This window comes from Penicillium rubens (assembly GCF_028828025.1).
Source record: "Penicillium rubens strain IBT 27055 chromosome Unknown utg000003l_segment0_segment0, whole genome shotgun sequence".
Lineage (NCBI taxonomy): Eukaryota > Fungi > Ascomycota > Eurotiomycetes > Eurotiales > Aspergillaceae > Penicillium > Penicillium rubens.
The window spans coordinates 2,192,696-2,210,992 of record NW_026890601.1 but is presented as its reverse complement, the minus strand read 5'-3'; the positions used below and the strand labels follow the sequence as shown (position 1 = coordinate 2,210,992).

At 49.8% G+C, this 18,297-nt stretch overlaps 9 protein-coding genes across 9 annotated transcripts; 6 read left to right on the top strand and 3 right to left on the bottom strand.

Moving 5' to 3' along the window:
• Positions 1-87: 87 nt before the first annotated feature.
• Positions 88-1,472, bottom strand: N7525_007039 (FAD-dependent oxidoreductase; the record flags this gene model as incomplete). The annotated part of the gene is made up of 6 exons (XM_002567559.1): positions 88-431; positions 480-855; positions 914-1,017; positions 1,075-1,178; positions 1,237-1,374; positions 1,447-1,472. The coding sequence occupies 6 exons, from the start codon at positions 1,470-1,472 to the stop codon at positions 88-90; spliced, it is 1,092 nt and encodes a 363-aa protein (XP_002567605.1).
• Positions 1,473-2,247: 775 nt separating this feature from the next.
• N7525_007038 (OTU domain-containing protein) lies at positions 2,248-4,108 on the top strand (the record flags this gene model as incomplete). Its single annotated transcript, XM_061213897.1, has 4 exons — positions 2,248-2,761; positions 2,860-3,272; positions 3,323-3,919; positions 3,980-4,108. Coding segments are annotated over 4 exons (1,653 nt in total), but the record flags the coding sequence as incomplete, so codon positions are not given.
• A 396-nt stretch (positions 4,109-4,504) lies between these two features.
• Positions 4,505-5,041, top strand: N7525_007037 (uncharacterized protein; the record flags this gene model as incomplete). The annotated part of the gene is made up of 1 exon (XM_002567557.2): positions 4,505-5,041. One exon carries the CDS (start codon positions 4,505-4,507, stop codon positions 5,039-5,041), a length of 537 nt encoding a protein of 178 aa, XP_002567603.2.
• A 311-nt stretch (positions 5,042-5,352) lies between these two features.
• N7525_007036 (type 1 glutamine amidotransferase) lies at positions 5,353-6,274 on the bottom strand (the record flags this gene model as incomplete). Its single annotated transcript, XM_061213896.1, has 2 exons — positions 5,353-5,643; positions 5,741-6,274. The coding sequence occupies 2 exons, from the start codon at positions 6,272-6,274 to the stop codon at positions 5,353-5,355; spliced, it is 825 nt and encodes a 274-aa protein (XP_061068327.1).
• Positions 6,275-6,720: 446 nt separating this feature from the next.
• Positions 6,721-8,555, top strand: N7525_007035 (putative MFS multidrug transporter; the record flags this gene model as incomplete). The annotated part of the gene is made up of 2 exons (XM_061213895.1): positions 6,721-8,380; positions 8,437-8,555. 2 exons carry the CDS (start codon positions 6,721-6,723, stop codon positions 8,553-8,555), a joined length of 1,779 nt encoding a protein of 592 aa, XP_061068326.1.
• A 616-nt stretch (positions 8,556-9,171) lies between these two features.
• On the top strand, positions 9,172-11,355 carry N7525_007034 (Zn(II)2Cys6 transcription factor; the record flags this gene model as incomplete). The annotated part of the gene is made up of 4 exons (XM_061213894.1): positions 9,172-9,930; positions 9,981-10,684; positions 10,737-10,901; positions 10,959-11,355. 4 exons carry the CDS (start codon positions 9,172-9,174, stop codon positions 11,353-11,355), a joined length of 2,025 nt encoding a protein of 674 aa, XP_061068325.1.
• A 1,064-nt stretch (positions 11,356-12,419) lies between these two features.
• N7525_007033 (ankyrin repeat domain-containing protein) lies at positions 12,420-13,994 on the top strand (the record flags this gene model as incomplete). Its single annotated transcript, XM_002567553.2, has 1 exon — positions 12,420-13,994. The coding sequence occupies one exon, from the start codon at positions 12,420-12,422 to the stop codon at positions 13,992-13,994; it is 1,575 nt and encodes a 524-aa protein (XP_002567599.2).
• Positions 13,995-14,427: 433 nt separating this feature from the next.
• N7525_007032 (WD40 repeat domain-containing protein) lies at positions 14,428-15,818 on the top strand (the record flags this gene model as incomplete). Its single annotated transcript, XM_002567552.1, has 2 exons — positions 14,428-14,678; positions 14,747-15,818. 2 exons carry the CDS (start codon positions 14,428-14,430, stop codon positions 15,816-15,818), a joined length of 1,323 nt encoding a protein of 440 aa, XP_002567598.1.
• A 75-nt stretch (positions 15,819-15,893) lies between these two features.
• dbp7 (putative ATP-dependent RNA helicase) lies at positions 15,894-18,194 on the bottom strand (the record flags this gene model as incomplete). The annotated part of the gene is made up of 1 exon (XM_002567551.1): positions 15,894-18,194. One exon carries the CDS (start codon positions 18,192-18,194, stop codon positions 15,894-15,896), a length of 2,301 nt encoding a protein of 766 aa, XP_002567597.1.
• Positions 18,195-18,297: the final 103 nt, after the last annotated feature.

Here is an 18,297-nt window from a genome sequence, read left to right as displayed (position 1 = left end):
GCCAACCAAACTTCGCAGGTATATACATGCCAAGGCTAGATTCTGAAACTGGCTGATATATAACGATTGATCTGTACACGCCGTTCCTCATAGCTTAGCGCGAGATTTGTTCTGCAAGACCTCCTTGACCAAAGAGACAGCGGTATATGCACAGCCGAAGGAGGCCTGGTAGCCAAATCCTCCATGACCGTAGTTGTGAACGATTGCCACGCCGTCCACCTTGTCTTTTTCAATGCGAGTGCCACCCTCTCTCAGTGGTCGGAGACCAACGCCATGGCGAATGATATCCAGTCCCTCTATTCCCTGTCCCTTCGTAACGAGACTGGGGCAGATATCGATGCAACGCTTCATGATGCGATTCGCAAGGTTCATATCTGGGATTCCATTCCAGTTGTGCTTTTGATAAGAGCCACCGAGGATCGTGCCACCACCTAAAAGCAATAAGCCAACGATCTAACAGTACAATCAACTTATCTTACCTGCAGCACGAGTCATAATGTACAACGCCTCATCTTCTCCGTCGTCAGTTCCGGATGTCGACATCATGGGACCGGGGTCGTTGCGGACCACGACGATCTGGCCACGGGCGGGATACATCTTGTCATCAAGAACACCACCGAGGGTCTTGGAGGATAGGCCGGTGCAGTTGATCACCACATCGGCTTTCTGTCCCGTGTGGTGAGCATTGGCCGCGTCGGCGATATGCTTAAACACAGCTCGCTTGAAGACGGCACCGTTCTTGATGCACTGACCCACCAACCATGGCAGGTAGACTGCGGTGTTGATGCAGACAGATGTGAACTCCTGGGCGTTGTCCACTCCAGGGGCTAATTGATCGGAGGGAACATTTTTGAACTAGAACCACCACGTCAGTCTGCAGACCGTCTATGGGACCACCTCACCGAAAGCATACATCGGGCACGACATCTTTATACCACGGGTTTGGCTGGGTCAATTCCGAGAACCACTTTCCGGTATCTGTTTCTTGATCCTTCTTTCTGTTGTAGATCAATGTTCCTACGTTTTCGTTAGAGGGGTTTGGGATGCTAATCAGGTTCGGTGAAGCGATCATACCTCGGAAGTGGATACCGGCCTCTGGGTATTTCTCTGTGATTTCTTTCAATGCTGGCCAGGTATCGCGCTCCCATTTATGGTGAGCACTTCCCTCCTTTCCCACCCTATAGAAGACCCACTTGATCAGAACTTTATCGAGCAGCCGGTTTCAGTCCATCATACGGCATATAGTTGGCACCGGCCCATGGGGACGCATATTCAATATCATAGTCCCCAGGCATGTGTTTTGCCAGCACGGTGATCTTGTTGGCGGGGTCTTGCGACAGCAGCCATGCGGTGGTCAAACCAGACACACCAGCGCTATTACATATGTTAGTGGGACCAAGTTCCTGCAGGGTGAAGCTAGAGAAGCTTGGAGCTCGGAGATCTTACCCCAGAACTACGATGTTATTTGCCATAATGGTGGACACTTTGACTTCCTTGAAGTACCAAGTAACAGATATGAGGCACAATTGGCACAAAAGGGGTTGCTGTCCTTATATGTTGTATGCTCGAAGCGAGGAGGAGCGGGGTGAGGAGACTAGCTATCCCGCTCATCTAACCGATAAGGGTCTGGTATATTAAGAGGTCTCCAGGGCTGGTAAGATGTGGTAAGGGTCTTTTTTTACCCCACTTTGTGACTTGGCCTATTGCGGGAACCCTACCGCGGCGGTGTAAGCTTCAGGCCAATCAAATACCACCGAAAAAGAAAATAAACGCGCTAGAGACTTTTAGTGGAGACATGGGTGGATACTCCGTACTCGGTCAAAGATTTAAAAATACAACTCCGCACTTATGCGGAGGTGATGCGTACTTCGAGAGGATTGAAAAGCATCGTAGTTACAGATATATAAAGCCTTTGCGATATGTCTCAATGCTTTTGTTTCTGAAGTCTCCTCAGACCCTTGATTCAATCTTCAATTATCCAGTGATTTCGCTTGGATCCCCAGCAAGGAGCTCCGTAAAATCCCGTTCCATCACTCCGGACTCCACTCCGAATTGGACGTTATCGATCACATTTGATCTCACTAGGGCTCTTCAATTGCCTCAATTCAGGCTCACTTTCCTCGTAAATCACAGTTCTTTTATAAGATATATTCGAGTCGGGAAACCAAGCAGAAGCTTTGGTCTACTAAATATAGAATTGAATGGTCTGAAGGCTTTCTATACAAAGAAAATTGGGCGATGTCATAGTGGGCAAACGCCTGCGTTGTGGCCAATCACCAAACACCGCGGCTCACCGCCTCGCTGCGGCACTCAAATGGGCGTCGGAGGGCCGAACAATTTCCTTTTTCAAACCACCCGCAGGGCCCGAATTTACTCTGCGGGTTCCTTTTGTTTGCCATTCTTAGATCAATAACTTCAATTTCTCTATTTTCTCAATTTTTCCTCACTTTCTATCTATTTGTTTGTCTATTGGTCTACACTCCCATAAATGCCGACTCTTATTCGAGTCTTTCTTTCAATATGTCACTCCTCACTAATGGTGGCAGAATCGTGCCCATACTTACGGGCTCTGGTTCTCATCCCACCGAGAAGGCTGCGTTGTTAGACGCATCTCCTTCTCCAATACCTCCTTCTTCAATCTCTGACCCACAAACCATGCCCCTGTTGCAGGACCAGCAAGTCAAGCCCATGCACCACGCGAGCTTAGAGATGGCCTCTCTTCAAGAGAGAGGCCTCTATGCACTCCCCACCGAGGGAGACGGTAAGCCATTTACTCCTGTTGCATGCTTTTTGAGCTCCATTGCGGTCTTCAGAAGCTGTATCACCTTGTTTTACCTATTCTGACGCGTCCAATTGCAGGTAATTGTCTCTACTACTCACTCTCCGACCAACTGTATGGCGACACCCACCATGCAGACGAAATCCGCCAGCTTCTAGCCAATCACATGGCTTCCAATAAAGATTACTTCATGCAATTCGTCGTTGCTGAAGGTGGGGAGCGCCGCCGCCCTAAGCGTGCGGCCGCATCAGCATATGCTACTCGCTCTGCTGATGTCTCCGCTCCGTCCCAGCAGGATATGGAACGGCGGTTCCAGGAAATGATTGCTACTACCCGCAAAAACGGGGAATGGGGCAGCTCTGAGCATCTGCAGGCATTCTGCCAGGCCTTCAAGGTCGACTTGAATGTATACACAATGGATGGTGTTTCGGTGTTCCAGGATGTCAATGCCCTCCCAACCCAACCTAGGGATGTTCTGCATGTAGCCTTCCACGTAAGTGTCTTGCTGCCATGCATATCATGGAGCCTCACTAACGACCACAGGATTTTAAACACTACTCTTCAGTGCGGAATATCGAGGGCAAGCATGAAGGACTACTTACCAAGCTCGCGCCTTTTCAACCTATCAAGGAGGAGGAGAGGATGAAGTCTGAAGTCGTTCCAGACTCCAAATCCGACATAGATAGTGACCAACTCATCTCACCGGAAGAGAAAACTGGTAACGGTTATCTAGCCGACGATGCTGGCCTTGCTGTTGACCTATATCCCCCTTGGGATATCAAATCCATCCAAGAGGGGTTGGGGGGCCGATATGACCGGGAGACCATTGTGGACATGCTCCAGCGATGCCGTGGCGACATTGACCGCGCCTTTGCCGCGCTCTTGGACGAGAAAACCGACATCCCATTTGAGAAGAAAGCTGCTCCCGGAATTCCTGTAAAACCAAGCTTGCAGGCCTCGCGCTCTTCTTCTCCATTCAGTACGGGTAGCAAGCGTTCCGCGGAGGACAGTGACGATTCCGAAGATCCTCGTCCCGCACGACGCACCCGTCCTAAGAAACGCCTCGTCTCAAATCTTACCTTGGGCGTTGGTATCTCATTCAGGGATGAACATGATGAGGTTGTCTCCTTGAATCTTCGAGTGAGCTCTCCAACTGAAAGTCTCCTCAGGTGGCATATTTGCTAACATTTCGTTCAATAGATGAACTCCGACGCGGAAGATGGTCAGGCCACAGACCCTCTCCCGGGTAACACTAACCCGGAACAATCGGACACTGACGGAAAGAAATGTCGTCGCAGTAGGCGACTTTCCCGCCAGCGCCCGAACTGATTTATTTGTTTCTTCCTTGTCTCCCGTCTGCGGCTAGACCTTTGAGCATCTTTAGCGCTTTCTCTTGCATAAAAAGGCGTTAGTGATGGAGCGATTGGTTTCTTACTTGGGTTTGCATGTGCATCGCCCTGCGGGGCTCGCGGCCTATGGGCTTGCGGAAGGGGGCGTTTTGTCTGATTATGAACTCGCATGAGGATATTGCCTGGGGCAGTCCTCAATCACTGTGCTTACAACGATACCAGGGTTGCTTTCCCCCACTGTTTTCTAGAGTCTTTAGCTTTGACTCTTCTTTTTGCTCTCTTGTTTCTAGTCCAGGCCTTGACCCATGATCCGGTATTACTGGCGAGCTGGTGTCACGGTGCTGTTTGGTGGCTTAGATTCTATTCTAGATATTTAATGTCACACCCACTTTCTGGCTGGGTCATCTCTAGATCATATACGTTTCCTACCACCCCAGATGGTCCAGATCTGCTCACGCCTAGAGTTCCGACTTCAGCTGAATCGGCTAGTGGATCCTCACCGCTCGTGCGGAACATAAAGTCTTCTGTCTCCGATACAGTCATCATACGGGACCCAACCCCGTTCTCCGGTCGACCTGGTGAAAACGTTAGGCATTATGTCAAGCAATGCAAGTACGCTTGGATCGGCATGTCTGGGATGAAAGAGGAAGAGCGTCAAGAAGCTCAGGCAATGACCTTGATGTCGGGCTTGCGTGGCCCCGCTCTCGAGTTCGCACATACACCGTCACAAGACATCCAGGGCAGTTTCGAACTTTTCTCCCAGAAACTGATCGATCAGTTCCCGTTCGAAAAGAAAGTGGTGAATAAATTTGACGTGTGGATGCAAGCCTGCCCTCAGAAACAAGGAAATCGGTCTTTCGAAGAGTATGCGGAATCCGTCCGACGTTGGCCCAAGCATGGGTTGCGGGCCTGAACAACCAGTTTATCAGCGCCGCAGTCCGGACAACTATGTTATGGTACTCATCCGTAGGTTTCCCCTTCATAGTGAACAGGGGCAGGGCTCGTGCTTTGAGCGGGTTGAACTCTAGGACCTATATATAGGTAACAGCATGGACCTCCGTATATAACGACAAGTCAAATATTGCATTGCGTCTTATGCACATAAAGATGGATCTATTTGATGGTAATTAAATGAGCACCGAGCAGTACTCCCCAGAGAGCCAGGTAGAAGTGACCAAATCTAATGCTGTTCGCTTGTGTTGCTTGAAATATTTGCTCTTCCTTTTATTCCTCCAGTAGGAACTTCAGGAACGCCACACCAATGGCGACACCATCATGTTCAATATTAGCTCTGCTCAAAGCATCCTGAGCTTGGTCCTCGTTAAAAATACCGGCCTCGGCCCGTCTCTCAATAGTCTCTGTGGCAATGTCTCCCGTGAATTCAGGATGGCCCTGAACGGTGACAAAGCGGCGCGGTGCATACATACCCTGCACAGCGCAGCGCGGGGATGAGCCGAGAGGAACCACGTTCGGAGGATAATTAAAGACAATATCCCGGTGCATTTGCTGGATGCGCTATTTGCGGTGAAGAAGATTAGGTCAGCTGGCTGCACATGTACTCGGGGTGCATGAGTAGCTCTTGTGAAACAAGGCGCAGGCGCAGGGAACTTACAATCTTATCCCGACCAAAGAACTCCTTCCCCTTATCGGTCAAATCCATATCACAGACGGCAATCTCCCAACCTTGGTCGCTTCGTCCGACCTTGCTGCCTAATGCGCGGCCAACGATTTGGTGTCCGAAGCAGATACCGAGTAGGCGGACTCGATTCTGGGCGAGGACTAGTTGAGTGAATTCGACGAGGCGGTTGATCCAGGGGATGTCTTCGAAGGAGTTGTGTTCTGGTTCAAGGTCATTGTGGTCAATATATGCCTCCAAATGCTTTGAGTCACCGAGTTGATACGTACTTGATCCTGTTAGAAGCACGGCATCGACATCTTCTAGCTTCGGGTATTTGTCATCATTGACTATATCCCAAGCTGTTATTTCCATGCCCGTTTCTGGATCGAGTCTCTCCGGCTGGTTCAATGCATTCGCGCTAGCTTTGAGGAGCATGCGGAATACCCCGCCATATCCATTATAGCGGCGGTTGACTTTGTCAATAGGGGTGTCGCATTCTAACACGGCTATGCGGAGAGGGGAATGCATTATGCAGGATGACGCGAAGCTGCGGACAACGTAATAGATATGAGACAAGAATATATAGCAATCAGAAAGAGGCCCCCTCCCGGGCAGGGCCCATACAATAATATTCCTTATCTCTTATCGAGACCGGGATCCGCTGACAAACCACGCTATACCCGATGCGTCAATATTAGAAACATCTATGGACTTTTCATCCCTCGGCAATTGATGCTGTGCTGCAGCAAATAGAGATCTTGCAGCCCTAGCGTTGAGATAAAGATCTTATTTTCCTAGGCTGCGATTTTTCTTCCTTTCTTTTTTTTTTGGTGCCACTACTGCTTTCAAAGCCCATGAGCCCTTGTTGATGGCGTTCGCTGTACTTACATTGCGTGCTTGCAGAATCCTCGTCCTCATGAAGTAACATATTTTCATACATTTGTTTTTATGCATTTTTTTTTCTTTTTAAAAAAATGCCCATTGACGAGAACGAGGGGCAATCAGCTAATTTTTGCCCCTCCGAGGCCACCCCACTCCTGCGCAATAATTCCGTTCATCAGAAGACGAGTCACCACAATGTCTCGTATTCCGCAACGGATGTTGAATCAGCCAGCTCCTATAGAGCTACGGAAGAAGAAGCCCACTATAGCTGTCATTCCAGTGCAAGCTCTCCCACCCAAGAGCCAAGCACCTCAACCAAAGATGAAACGGATTACGCCTCGAGGTTCATCGATGTCTCGCCGACCAGGTTCTGGGTCATTTTTAGTGGCATCATGATGGGCTACATGATCGGCTTCTTTGATTCGACCCTCATGGCCTCCAGCCATCCAGTTATCACCTCCTACTTCAAAGCAGCCAACTCAGCCTCCTGGCTATCAACGGCCTTCTTGTTGACCTCGACCGCGTTTATGCCCCTCTTTGGACGTATCTCGGACACATTTGGCCGGAAACCTGTCTATCTCTTCTCTATCAGCATGTTCTTCCTTACGACAGCAGGTTGTGGCTTGGCGCAAAGTATCGGCGGTTTTATCGCTGCTCGCGCGCTTTGCGGGCTTGGTGCCGGCGGTATCTTCTCCATCGGTCAGATCATCTCCAGTGACTTGGTACATCTCGAGTATCGCGGGGTCTACCAATCATACATTAACCTGTGTCTTGGCACCGGCAGTAGTCTCGGCCTTGCCTTTGGGGGTTACCTGTGTGATCATATCGGCTGGCGGGGTGCGTTTCTCATCCAACTGCCTTTCATTTTCGTTTATTTTATCGCAGCCGCTTGGACAGTCCCGGCGGATCTCGGCGTTAAACAAACTGGAATGGAGCGCATGAAAGTCTGGCAGTTGGTCCGGAGTATCGATATAACGGGATCAATCATTTTGATTATGTGCGTGACTCTGTTGATTATGGGTCTGAACTTTGGAGGGAATGTCTATCCTTGGGGCCATCCGCTCATTATCATCTCCCTAGTGGCATCATTAGTCCTAGCTGTTATCTTGGTGCGTTACGAGAAGCGCGTCCCACGACCCGTGCTACCAATTGAGCTCATGGCAAAGGATCCTCGAGCCAGTATTATCTTTGGCAATTTCTTTGCCGCGATGTCTGTACACACCATGCTGTTCAACGCTCCGCTGTATTTCCAGGCTGTGAAGCTGACCAGTCCAACTGCTTCTGGTCTACGCCTTGTGGCTTCCTCCATAGCTGTCACTATCTCTAGTGTGAGCACCGGGTTCATGATTAACTGGACCAGACGTCTCAAACCCTTTGTCATGGTTGGTGTATGCTGCATGGTGATAGGTGGGTGTGCAGCTGCGTCCATGGGAATTGACACCTCTCAACCACTCTCCATGGTCTGCATCTCATTCTCCAGTCTAGGTCAGGGGTTTTCGTTTCCCACCCTCATGGTATCCATTCTCGCAACCAGTGAGAAGCAAGATCAGGCTGTCGCAACGACTACTCTGGGGCTGTGGAGAAGCCTTGGTGCCGTGATGGGAGTGGCTGTCAGCAGCTGGATCTTTCAGAATAGTCTCATATACCACCTTAACAGAAACGTCACTGGTATTGAGAAGAACCATATCATCGCACTTGTCCGGAAATCCGTTGATACCATTGCCCACTTGGATCCAATCCATCGGCGAGAAGGTATGTTCTATTTCTTTCGTGTGCCACTCACTTTGACCTTGCTAATAACCACTCAGTCACTACATCATATTCCGCGGCTCTTCAGCTGACCTTCATTTCTGCCGCCTTCTGGGGAGTCATTGTGTTAATATTGCTGGGCCGAGTCCCACTACCTCGATTGGGGAGGAAGGCCTAGCCAGTCTCTTTCACAGTTCGGTGTTCTGATACCGGAGAATGGATATTGGCTGCGATGTTAGCCTTCTTGGCTGTATCTATTCAACTAGATGTAAATACATTATGTATGCGCATACTATACCCGTGGGCATCTCGTACTCCGTATACCGGCGATCTTGGCAAGGTGACCCACCTTTCTTTTTTGACTCGGTCTTTTAACTTAACATCCACCCACTTCTCCGCAACTTCGAGACGTCTGTGTGGCTAAGCAAGGGGCTAGTGAGTGTATTCATGCGATGCTTTCGCGTTCGGGTGATAATTATCAGCTGACCCCCTTTTTGCTCCAGACTTATTCGCCGATCCCTTCTTTCCTGCCCCTCCTGTGCCGCCGCCTGGTAGTTGGATTCAGAGCTACACTTGAATACCAATCCCAAAGGCGGTCGGAATCTTCTTTTCTCTAGCTGGGTATAATTCTGAAACTGTGAACAACGAACATGGCCATCTGGGTAGAACCTACAACGGCATCTTGTGAATTCGGGAAACCTCTATCGGTTGGGACTCGAGTTGGCGCCGGGGACTAGGAACATAGTTGCGTTGTAACGCAAAAGGCTCTCACGCGTTCGCAGTTTACGGGCAACATGAATCTTCGAAAAGTAACGAAGGCCCAGCCGCAGTCGCCCAGCGTCAGCACGAGGACATCCACCCCAAAAAGCCAGGCAAGCGATTCACAAAGCACATCCCGCCTCCGCAACAGTCGCAAGAAATCCACAGATACACCAGATACCAAAGCTAGGAGGGTACGCACAGGCTGTCTCACTTGTCGCCAAAGACATTTGAAATGCGATGAAGCCGTGGGAAGATGTCTCAATTGTCGCAAATCGAATCGCATCTGTCGACGTGGTGTTCGTCTCAATTTCATTGACACTCAAACTGTGGCGCCCCCACACATTATCGCTCGGCCTCACGGATCGAAGGTGACATTTCGGGATGACTCGCGGATGATTGCGTCTCTGTATGTGGGAGGGTTCGAGATATACCCACCTGTCCAAGCGGACAGTCCTGTTCAGGAGGACCCACAATCACACAATGATTTTGACTTTATGGGGGATGATGATTTGACAAGTCTCTTTCAATCAGTGGCGCATTCGTTTGACCCGCTGGGCTTAAACGTCGCGCACCCGAATGCACCGGACTTCGTTGGATCAGATGCCTGGCACCAGCCTCACTTGGTACCTGGAGATGAACTTCTTCCGCACGGGACGTCTCATTTCGCGCGGAAACTGGCTGGGAAACACGAGTACCATGCTTTTCTCACTGACCCAGAGCAAGTATCTTTGCTCAGAATCTTCGTGGAAGAAGTCGGTCCCTGGATGGATATAATGGACGAAATGAACCATGTAGGTAAACCTCCGCGCACTCTATTCTTCCAGTCTGCTCACAAACGCAGTTTTCCCAGGTTCTTCCAGGTTTTGCCATTGGCGAGCCCGTATTGCTAAAGGCATTCCTCGCGTGTGGTGCTAGACATCTTTCTTCTGTAGACCCTTCTTATGGTGAAGAAAAGGCGGCACATTATTACGACGCGGCTACTCGGGATCTTCTGGATGCAGTCCGCGATCCTAACCGTGACTCTGTACTATGCGCGACAGCAGCCATTGCTCTCGGTTTCTCCGAGACCATGCCGAGCCAACCAAGGCACACTGGAGATCACAGCGCAGGCTCCCGAGCACTGATCCGAGAATGTGGCTGGACTGCCAAAACCCCCGGGCTAGGTGGAGCATGTTTCAGGATCAGCATCAGTGCAGAGCTCCTGAAATGTATGCGATACAATTGGACATTGTCTTGGGATCCAGACACTTGGGGGGTCAACATGGACATGGATCATCCAGATGCCACCAATTGGGGGAATCAAGATCTATGGCATCATCGGATACTTTATATTTTCGCGAAAGTGATGTCCTTACCAGCATCTTCGGGTCCATCTCACAGTTTAGATGACGACTCGGCCAGAGCCATTCAGCTCAACGATCATGAATGGATTACTCACGACAGATGGTGTGAGCAATGGGCAAAATCTATTCCCAGACCCCTTGCACCCCTTGGTCATTTGCAGCCATGGCAAACGACTTCCAAATCGGTCTTTCCTGAAGTTTGGTATGTACTCAACTATCTCACATCCAGCCCGTTCGCCAGCTCATAGTTGCAGGCTTGCCAACCGATCTGCCGTTGTCACTCGGTTATTCTACCACGCCAGTCGTATTCTACTGGCCAAAACACACCCGTTCCAGTCAGAGTTTGATGAGGATATGCGGAAAATGCAACGAAACCATGCACACGAAATGTGCGGCCTTATTGCCCGTACCACAGACCGGTTAGTACAAATCATGACTAAGATCCCAGAAATGTCTGTTTCTAACCAGGCGAACAGAGGCGTGGCCCATATATCCATGTACTTTCTAGTACTCGCTGCGGAGTGTTTAGAAACACGCGAAGCCCAAGAGGAGGTACTCGGAATCTTTGACACTCTCAGCAAAGTGACTGGCAGCAGTGCTGAAATAATCAAAAACGATCTCAAACAAATTTGGAGCTGGGTCGATGCTCACCCGCACACTGTGACGCCAGCCCAGATGCACAATGACTTCTATGAATTAGACCCATCTCTACCAATCTCCCCCCACCCGGGCTCATCTCCAAGCCTACACAATCCCTTGTTGACTACGGGTGACTTCTCATTGGAAAATCACCCGTATCAAGGATACTATGTGCCACCACATCACCACCATGCACTCAATCAGTATCACTATGGGTCATTTGATTTGATTTGACGCTTTGACGAATCATGAATTTCATTGCCTATCTTCACTTGGGCGCTTTTATACCCTATAAATATCCTTGGTTTATTCTCAACTGATCAATGCTGAGAGAATCACCCATTGTGGTTAAAAATAAAGACTACCAAACTATTGCTTCATTCATCTTTCCCCATATTCATCCTCGCATGTAGCATCCCATGTTTCCGGCTACCAATAACTCATAAACGTCGACTCTCCTGCTCCTGGTTTCAATGGAAGCTCTTATCGCAAACAGGAACGAGGATTTTCTTCCGAAAAAGATCTGGCTTCGCCGAAGTACACGGGAGGGTACTGATTATGATATCTCGTATATCGCGCTCATGAATTCGACGTTCTGTATAGCAATAGAACATGTTCCTGTATTCTCGATTGTACCTTATGTAGTACATAACTCCAGTCAGATCAGTCTCCTCATTGATCACATTTATTTCACACAGGAGCTTCCACGCTTGCAAAGATGTTCGAATAACTCCACAGCACCTGTCCTTCTACAGGGATCAGAGATTAAAAAGCGGCAAGAGGCGAGCACCATATAAGAATATGCATGGATCCTCGGCCCCCGACTTATTGCCTGGAGCCATAACTAAATGTACCTAGGTACCATTCCAACCGAACTGTCCTCACTTTGGCTTATCCAGTGCCTTCCTGCGCTGATTGGGCTGGATTTAGGCGCCGCATGACACCTGCATCTCGTACTCGAATCTGCCCCTCCCAGTATTTGGATTTCCCAACTCAGGTCGGTTCATCTACCATACTCATCTTTCTATTTATTTTCAAGTTCATTGTCGAGGTCATCATCTAGTCGAATCTGCCCGCCTCAATCCGTGGCATCATTTTATCATCCTACGATGGACACCTTCCCTGCAGCCGACATTATCTGGTGGAATGCGAACAATTACTACATCCAATGTCCATTCTGCAACAGGGTTCATCACCACGGCATAAATTGGAAGAAAGACAAGGAAGACAAGTGGATATTTCACCAGTTAAGACATTCACATTGCGAGAGGATGGAAAGTTATCGTTCATGCTTCCCCATGAATCATCAAGGTGAGGTGGCGTATGAAATCGACAAGAGACAAGGGCGATATACGAATGTTTGTGTATCGCACGGTAGCGACAGCCAGGGTGACGATGATGTCGATCGTCTCGCAACCGAGTTAGCTCAAAAGGCTATGGTCGCTGCACAGAGAGAAGAAACATATGCGAGTATCGACAAAGACTCGAAGGAGGAGGTCACCAAGGATCCAGGATATGGCATAGAGAAATTCAAACAGAAGAGGATTCTTACACCAATCAGCGACTGTGCCATCCGGGATGTAAAAGCGGTGCAGAAATATCTGGACAGTTCTAGCGAAGCCCAGCTGTTTGTCCGAGGGCGACATTCCGATGGTCAAACAACCCTTATCATTGCAGCACGTGGGCAGAGCCCGGCGATGGTGTCACTCCTGATCAAGCACGGGGCTGACGTGAATGCTGTCGACAATAATGGAAGGACCGCCCTGATGGAGGCAGCGCTCTTCGGTTGGGTCGACAATGTAAAGGTCCTCCTTAAACACAATGCAGACAAAACTATTCGAGATGGCGAAAACCGACTGGCCATTGAACTTGCTCGAGACCATTACAAAAACCGAGAAGAGAGATACGTTCGTGCTGGAGGTGACTTGACATCTTCATCTAATCGACGACCAGCTTATGTCGAGGACACGTTCAGACGGGACATTGACCGTAATGAAATAGTAATCCTCCTTGGTGGGGAGAAGCAGAAGTCAAACATTGCTTTTGGGAGGCCTCCCACGTTATCGCTGTCAAAGTACTCTTTCAAACGTTCGCAGGATTCGTTTGTACTTTACGGACCGATCGAAGAATATCCGATCACCAGCAAGCGGAAGACGGTCGCACGACTGGAACGAGGTGGGAGTTTCCTTTCCGTTGGCGCTATGAGCGGATGGTCACATTGTTCGGCTCAAGAGCTCAGGGTCGACGGTCGACAGTGGACAGATGATGTTTTTTATATCTCGGAAGTAGTGGATCATCGTTTGCCTTCCGACGGAAAGGATCAGGGTAAAGACGGTCAATACAATGCATGTCACGCAGAAAAGCAATTGATAGCATACTTCATCGATCGCCATGTTTTCCTCCCACGCGATGGCCTCCCGTGCTCGGAACTGGAGGAAAAGATCAAGTTGAAAGAGGATGAGATTCAAGAAATCTCTCTGAGAACTGAGATAGGACGCAGGGTGACGTCTCTCAGAAACAGAAAGGAGGATCTAAAAGAAGAGTTTTTGGATTGGGACGAAAAGCTCGTCGGGAAATATGATGAAATCAGAGCATTGGAGTTGAAGCTCGACTCTGCTAAATCAGCCCTAAACCGGCTAATTGGTAGCCCCGAAGCCAGACCATTCTTGGAGCTAGAAAGCCAACTGGATGTTCTAAATCAGCAACAACGGAGACATAATGACCTGATCAAAATGGCTAATGCACCACTACCGGTTTCATTAACCGAGGCGGTCATATTGGTCAGCTCCCCTCCTTGTCGGGACTGCAAGATGTTCAAGGACAAAGTCAACAAGTTCTTCGGGTTGTCTATACAATTATTTGCGGCACATTGACTTGTGTTAGAGCTATTGGCCGGTTATTCCAAACAAAGAACCACACTCGTGGAAGTTATATATCAAGCCACCCCCGTGTGGTTTCCTATGGGTTTAACCGCAATCCCGCTGTCATATCCGATTGGGCAAAAAGCGGCAAGAGCTGAGCACCAAGGGGGAAAGAAAAATTGTATGTTGTTGGTCGCCTCAGGCGATGATTTCAAGACTTGTTGATTATTAGTCCATTTTTGGCTTCCATTCTTGAAACTTGAACCGTTCTTGTTTTCGTGTTGTACCATTGACAGTGCATATCTTAAAGCTACGCTCAAATATATCACCATATAACTTTAGGTGAGGCTCAAGTGTGGCGGTGTAAGCTGGCAATTCCACATGGCTGTGGTCCTCGTCTAAGACAGAAGATATATCAACAAGCAACAACCACAAGGCATTTGGGATGGACACCAAATCAGTTCAAGTTCAATCTCCAGCTACCCCTGTATACATCCTGCGTGGACATGCTTCTCCAGTCCATGCCCTGCACATCTACAGCCAGAATTTACGGCTTGTATCCGGTGATGCCAATGGCTGGATCGTTGTTTGGGACCTGGTCACCAAACGCCCTGTGACGGCATGGAAGGCCCACGAGGGAGCTGTTCTGGAGGCCAGGGGATTTGATGTTGGCTCGGGTGCTACCGAGATTTACACGTATGATGCTTCATTTATCCCTACCTAGCCATGGAAGGTACTGGCCATCCTGCTGACATCTGCAATAGACATGGCCGCGACCACAAACTATGTGTGTGGAAGCTTCGTCCAGAGGATGAGACTTTCCTCAATAAGACGCTTCCTGTGGATGCGACCGAGTCCGCACAGCCAGGAAGTAAAACCCAGCCGTGGTTACTCCATTCCTTGCCCGTGAATGCGCTTAATTTCTGTGCGTTCTCAATGGCCTTTGTGAATCCAGACGGGCTTCCTGCATTTCCGTCCCAATCCGGAAGACCAGAGAACACTCTCTTTGCAGTACCCAATGCCTTGGACTCTGGTGGAGTCGATATCTTCCACCTACCGTCCGAGCGCAGGATCAGTACTATTCCTTCTGAACAATCCCCTAAAACTGGAATGCTGATGGCTGTAAATCTCTTCATCTCACCTTCTGGGGATCTCTACGTCGCCTCTGCATACGAAGATGGCCATGTGATGGTCTTCGTTCATCGTGGAGCCCTCAAGTCGGCCAGCTTTGAGCGCGAATACATAAGCAACAACCCTTTGAAATGGGACAAGCTTTATGCTGGCCGCCCTCATTCCCAGCCGGTCCTTTCATTAGATGTCGCCCCCTCCCATGGATACTTCATCTCTTCTTCTGCGGATGCTCTGATTGTCAAGCATCCCATCCCCAACACGGGATCTGCGGGTTATATCCCTACCGCTGGCTACAAAGAAGAATCCCCCTTGAAGATTGTCAACACAAAGCACTCGGGTCAGCAGGGTCTGCGGATCCGATCGGATGAGAAAGTATTTGCTACTGCTGGGTGGGACAGCAGGATCCGGGTGTACTCTGGCAAAACCATGAAAGAGCTGGCTGTGCTGAAGTGGCATAAGGATGGTTGTTATTCCATAGCGTTCGGCGATACTGAAAGCATGTCGTCGTTGGTGTCTCCATCGTCCGAGTCTGCAAAACAAGAACCCCGAGACGCAGACCAGGGCGCAGCAGGACAGACGACTGTCGATGGACGCAACTACTCTCTTGCAACAGTGCAGCAACAACGGAATCAAAAGGTACAACAAACCCATTGGCTAGCGGCTGGGTCCAAGGACGGGAAGATTTCATTATGGGATATCTACTGAGATAAATGCTAATGCTACAAAACAACCATGCGACCATGCTTTTTTTTCTTTTGAAAGAGTCCACAGAGCAAAAAATCAAGCCAAGTTGAACTCGTTCGCTCCAGACATATGCTCCCTCATCTTGGCTCTCATCTTGCGAGCAGCCTCATCCGCAACATTTGTGGAAGATGGAGCATCCTCGGCCTTTCTCTTATTTCCTGCAACACCGTTTCGCGCTGCCTTGAAGTCCTTCTTGGTGTCTTCTTGTCCAGGTCGCAGACCAGGGACGTTGATTTTACCCGGTCGGTCACGCAGGGCGAAGCTCTTCGCAAGATGGCCGAGGTGGAGTTCCTTGATGTTGAACATGCTCCTTTCAGCTGCGGTGTGGGTCGCGTAAGCCCGGACATGAGATTGGAACGCCCGCCGAGCCATTTCCAAATAGTCTGGGTTATCAAGTGCCCAACGCTCCACGTCCATCTGCCAATCGGTCGTCCTCTCCTCCCAGTTCTTCTTTTTGTTGTCGTTGCCGCCAAAGCCACGCTTGAGAATCTCGTTTGCATCAGTGCGGGTGAGTGCCTTGCCTCCATCGCGGTAGCCGCGCTTCAGAACTTCGACATAGTTCTCCTCGCAGCCAGGCTGGAGGAAAATGAGGGCACGGCCGTCTCGTCCCACACGAGCAGTACGACCAATACGATGAGTGTGGTCATCAGAGCTGAAGGCCGGGTCGTATTCGACAACCAAGTCCACGTTGGGCAAATCCAATCCACGCGAAGCCACATCAGTACAGATCATGACACAAGCCTCAGTACTGCGAGAGAAAGAGCCGAGGGTAGCAGTTCGAACATTCTGGGGAAGCGAGCCGTGCAGTCGGTGTAAGATTACTGGATTCGTCGGGGTCGAAAACGCTCTACCGGGAGCAATGGTGCCGTGGGGTGACAGTTTCTCCTTTTCTTCGTCTTTTTCGTCTTTCTCATCTTTCTCGTCGTTTTCGTCCTTTTTGTTTTCTTCATCGCTCTTCCTTTGTTGCTCGCGATCCTGATTCCTTGAGAATAGCTCGAAATGGAAATCGACTACGTCGGCGCAAGACATGAAAACAATCGCCTTCATCACTGATCCCTTCCGCATGAACGTCCTCTTCAAGTAGGCTGTTAATGAGACCAGACGTAGCTTAGCTGGAACAATCGCGTACGATTGCTTGAGCTGAGCCGGGACGCGGAATGACTCTTCCTCATCCTTGTTTGTCTTCTCCTCGTCCTCATCGGACGGGTCGGCCTTGATGTGTACCGCGTCCTTCAAACTGATTTCTCCCAGCTTTTGGACATTCATCTTCAGAGTAGCAGAGCACAGAATCGTTGTCCTGCGAGTAGGGACGCCGGGAACGCGACTCGGGCGTTGTCTAGCGTCAAGTTTCTTGACAATGCCTTGCAATTCCTCCTCGAAGCCCATATCCATCAAGCGATCACCCTCGTCAAGTACGAGCCACCGCACATTGCCGACCTGCAACGCTTCCGTATTGTCGAGGTGGTCTACCAAACGACCAGGTGTTGCGACAAGAATGTTCAACCCTTTTCTCAACCGTGCCTTCTCTGATTTCTTCTTTTCTCCACCAATTACCGTTCCACATACAATCCAGTTCGCGCAGCGCAGAATGTTCTCCAACACGACGGAGATCTGCTTGCACAGTTCACGGGTGGGTGCCAAAATAATAGCGAACAATCCACTATCTCTGTGGACTTGGGTATCGTTATGTTCGTTCGTCGCTTTTGAGAGATCCATAATCCGCTGCACCAGCGGCAGAAGGTAGGCCAGAGTCTTTCCGGAACCAGTTTCGGCCTGGATGAAAGCATCACTTTCCTCCTTCAGCAACTGTGTAATTGAGCTTCTTTGTATAGCCGTCGGCGCCTTGAGCTCCAGCTTTGTGAGCAGATGCGCCGCAAGATTAGGGGACAAGCCCAGATTCGTGAAGGTATCCAGTCCGTCGATCAGCGGCGCATTAGTCGGTTTCGCATCTTCTGCCTCTCTATCCTCCTTGGGTTCTTCGGGATTGCGCGCTTCGGGGTTACTAGTAAAGAGCGAGGAAACGAAATGTTTAGGGTCTCGTGGATGTTGCTGCGGTCGTCGGTCACCACCAGAGCGCGGGGCGCTCGGGCGGTTGAACGAGTCTGAGTCTTCGGTCCTTTGTCTTTTCACGGGTCGCGTACCGAGTTGGACCTGGTTCGGGTTCTTGGATGCTGCATTGCGCGCAGCTGCATCTCCGGGTGCTTTCTCGGATCCTCGGTGGGCTGAGCGCTTCTTTGCAGTCAGTCGGTCTCGCCATGTTCCTCCTTTAAACTTGGCTTCAGGCTTGATGACACTGTCGCCAATGGTAAAGTTCATAAGCATTCCATCGTCAGCCATTTTGAAATAAGGCGATCCCCGGTGAAAATGTAGGGGAGTTGTAAAGGTTTTTGTTGGACCGGCGATCCAAAAGCTTTCGAGACTTTTTTTCGGCGCCAAGACT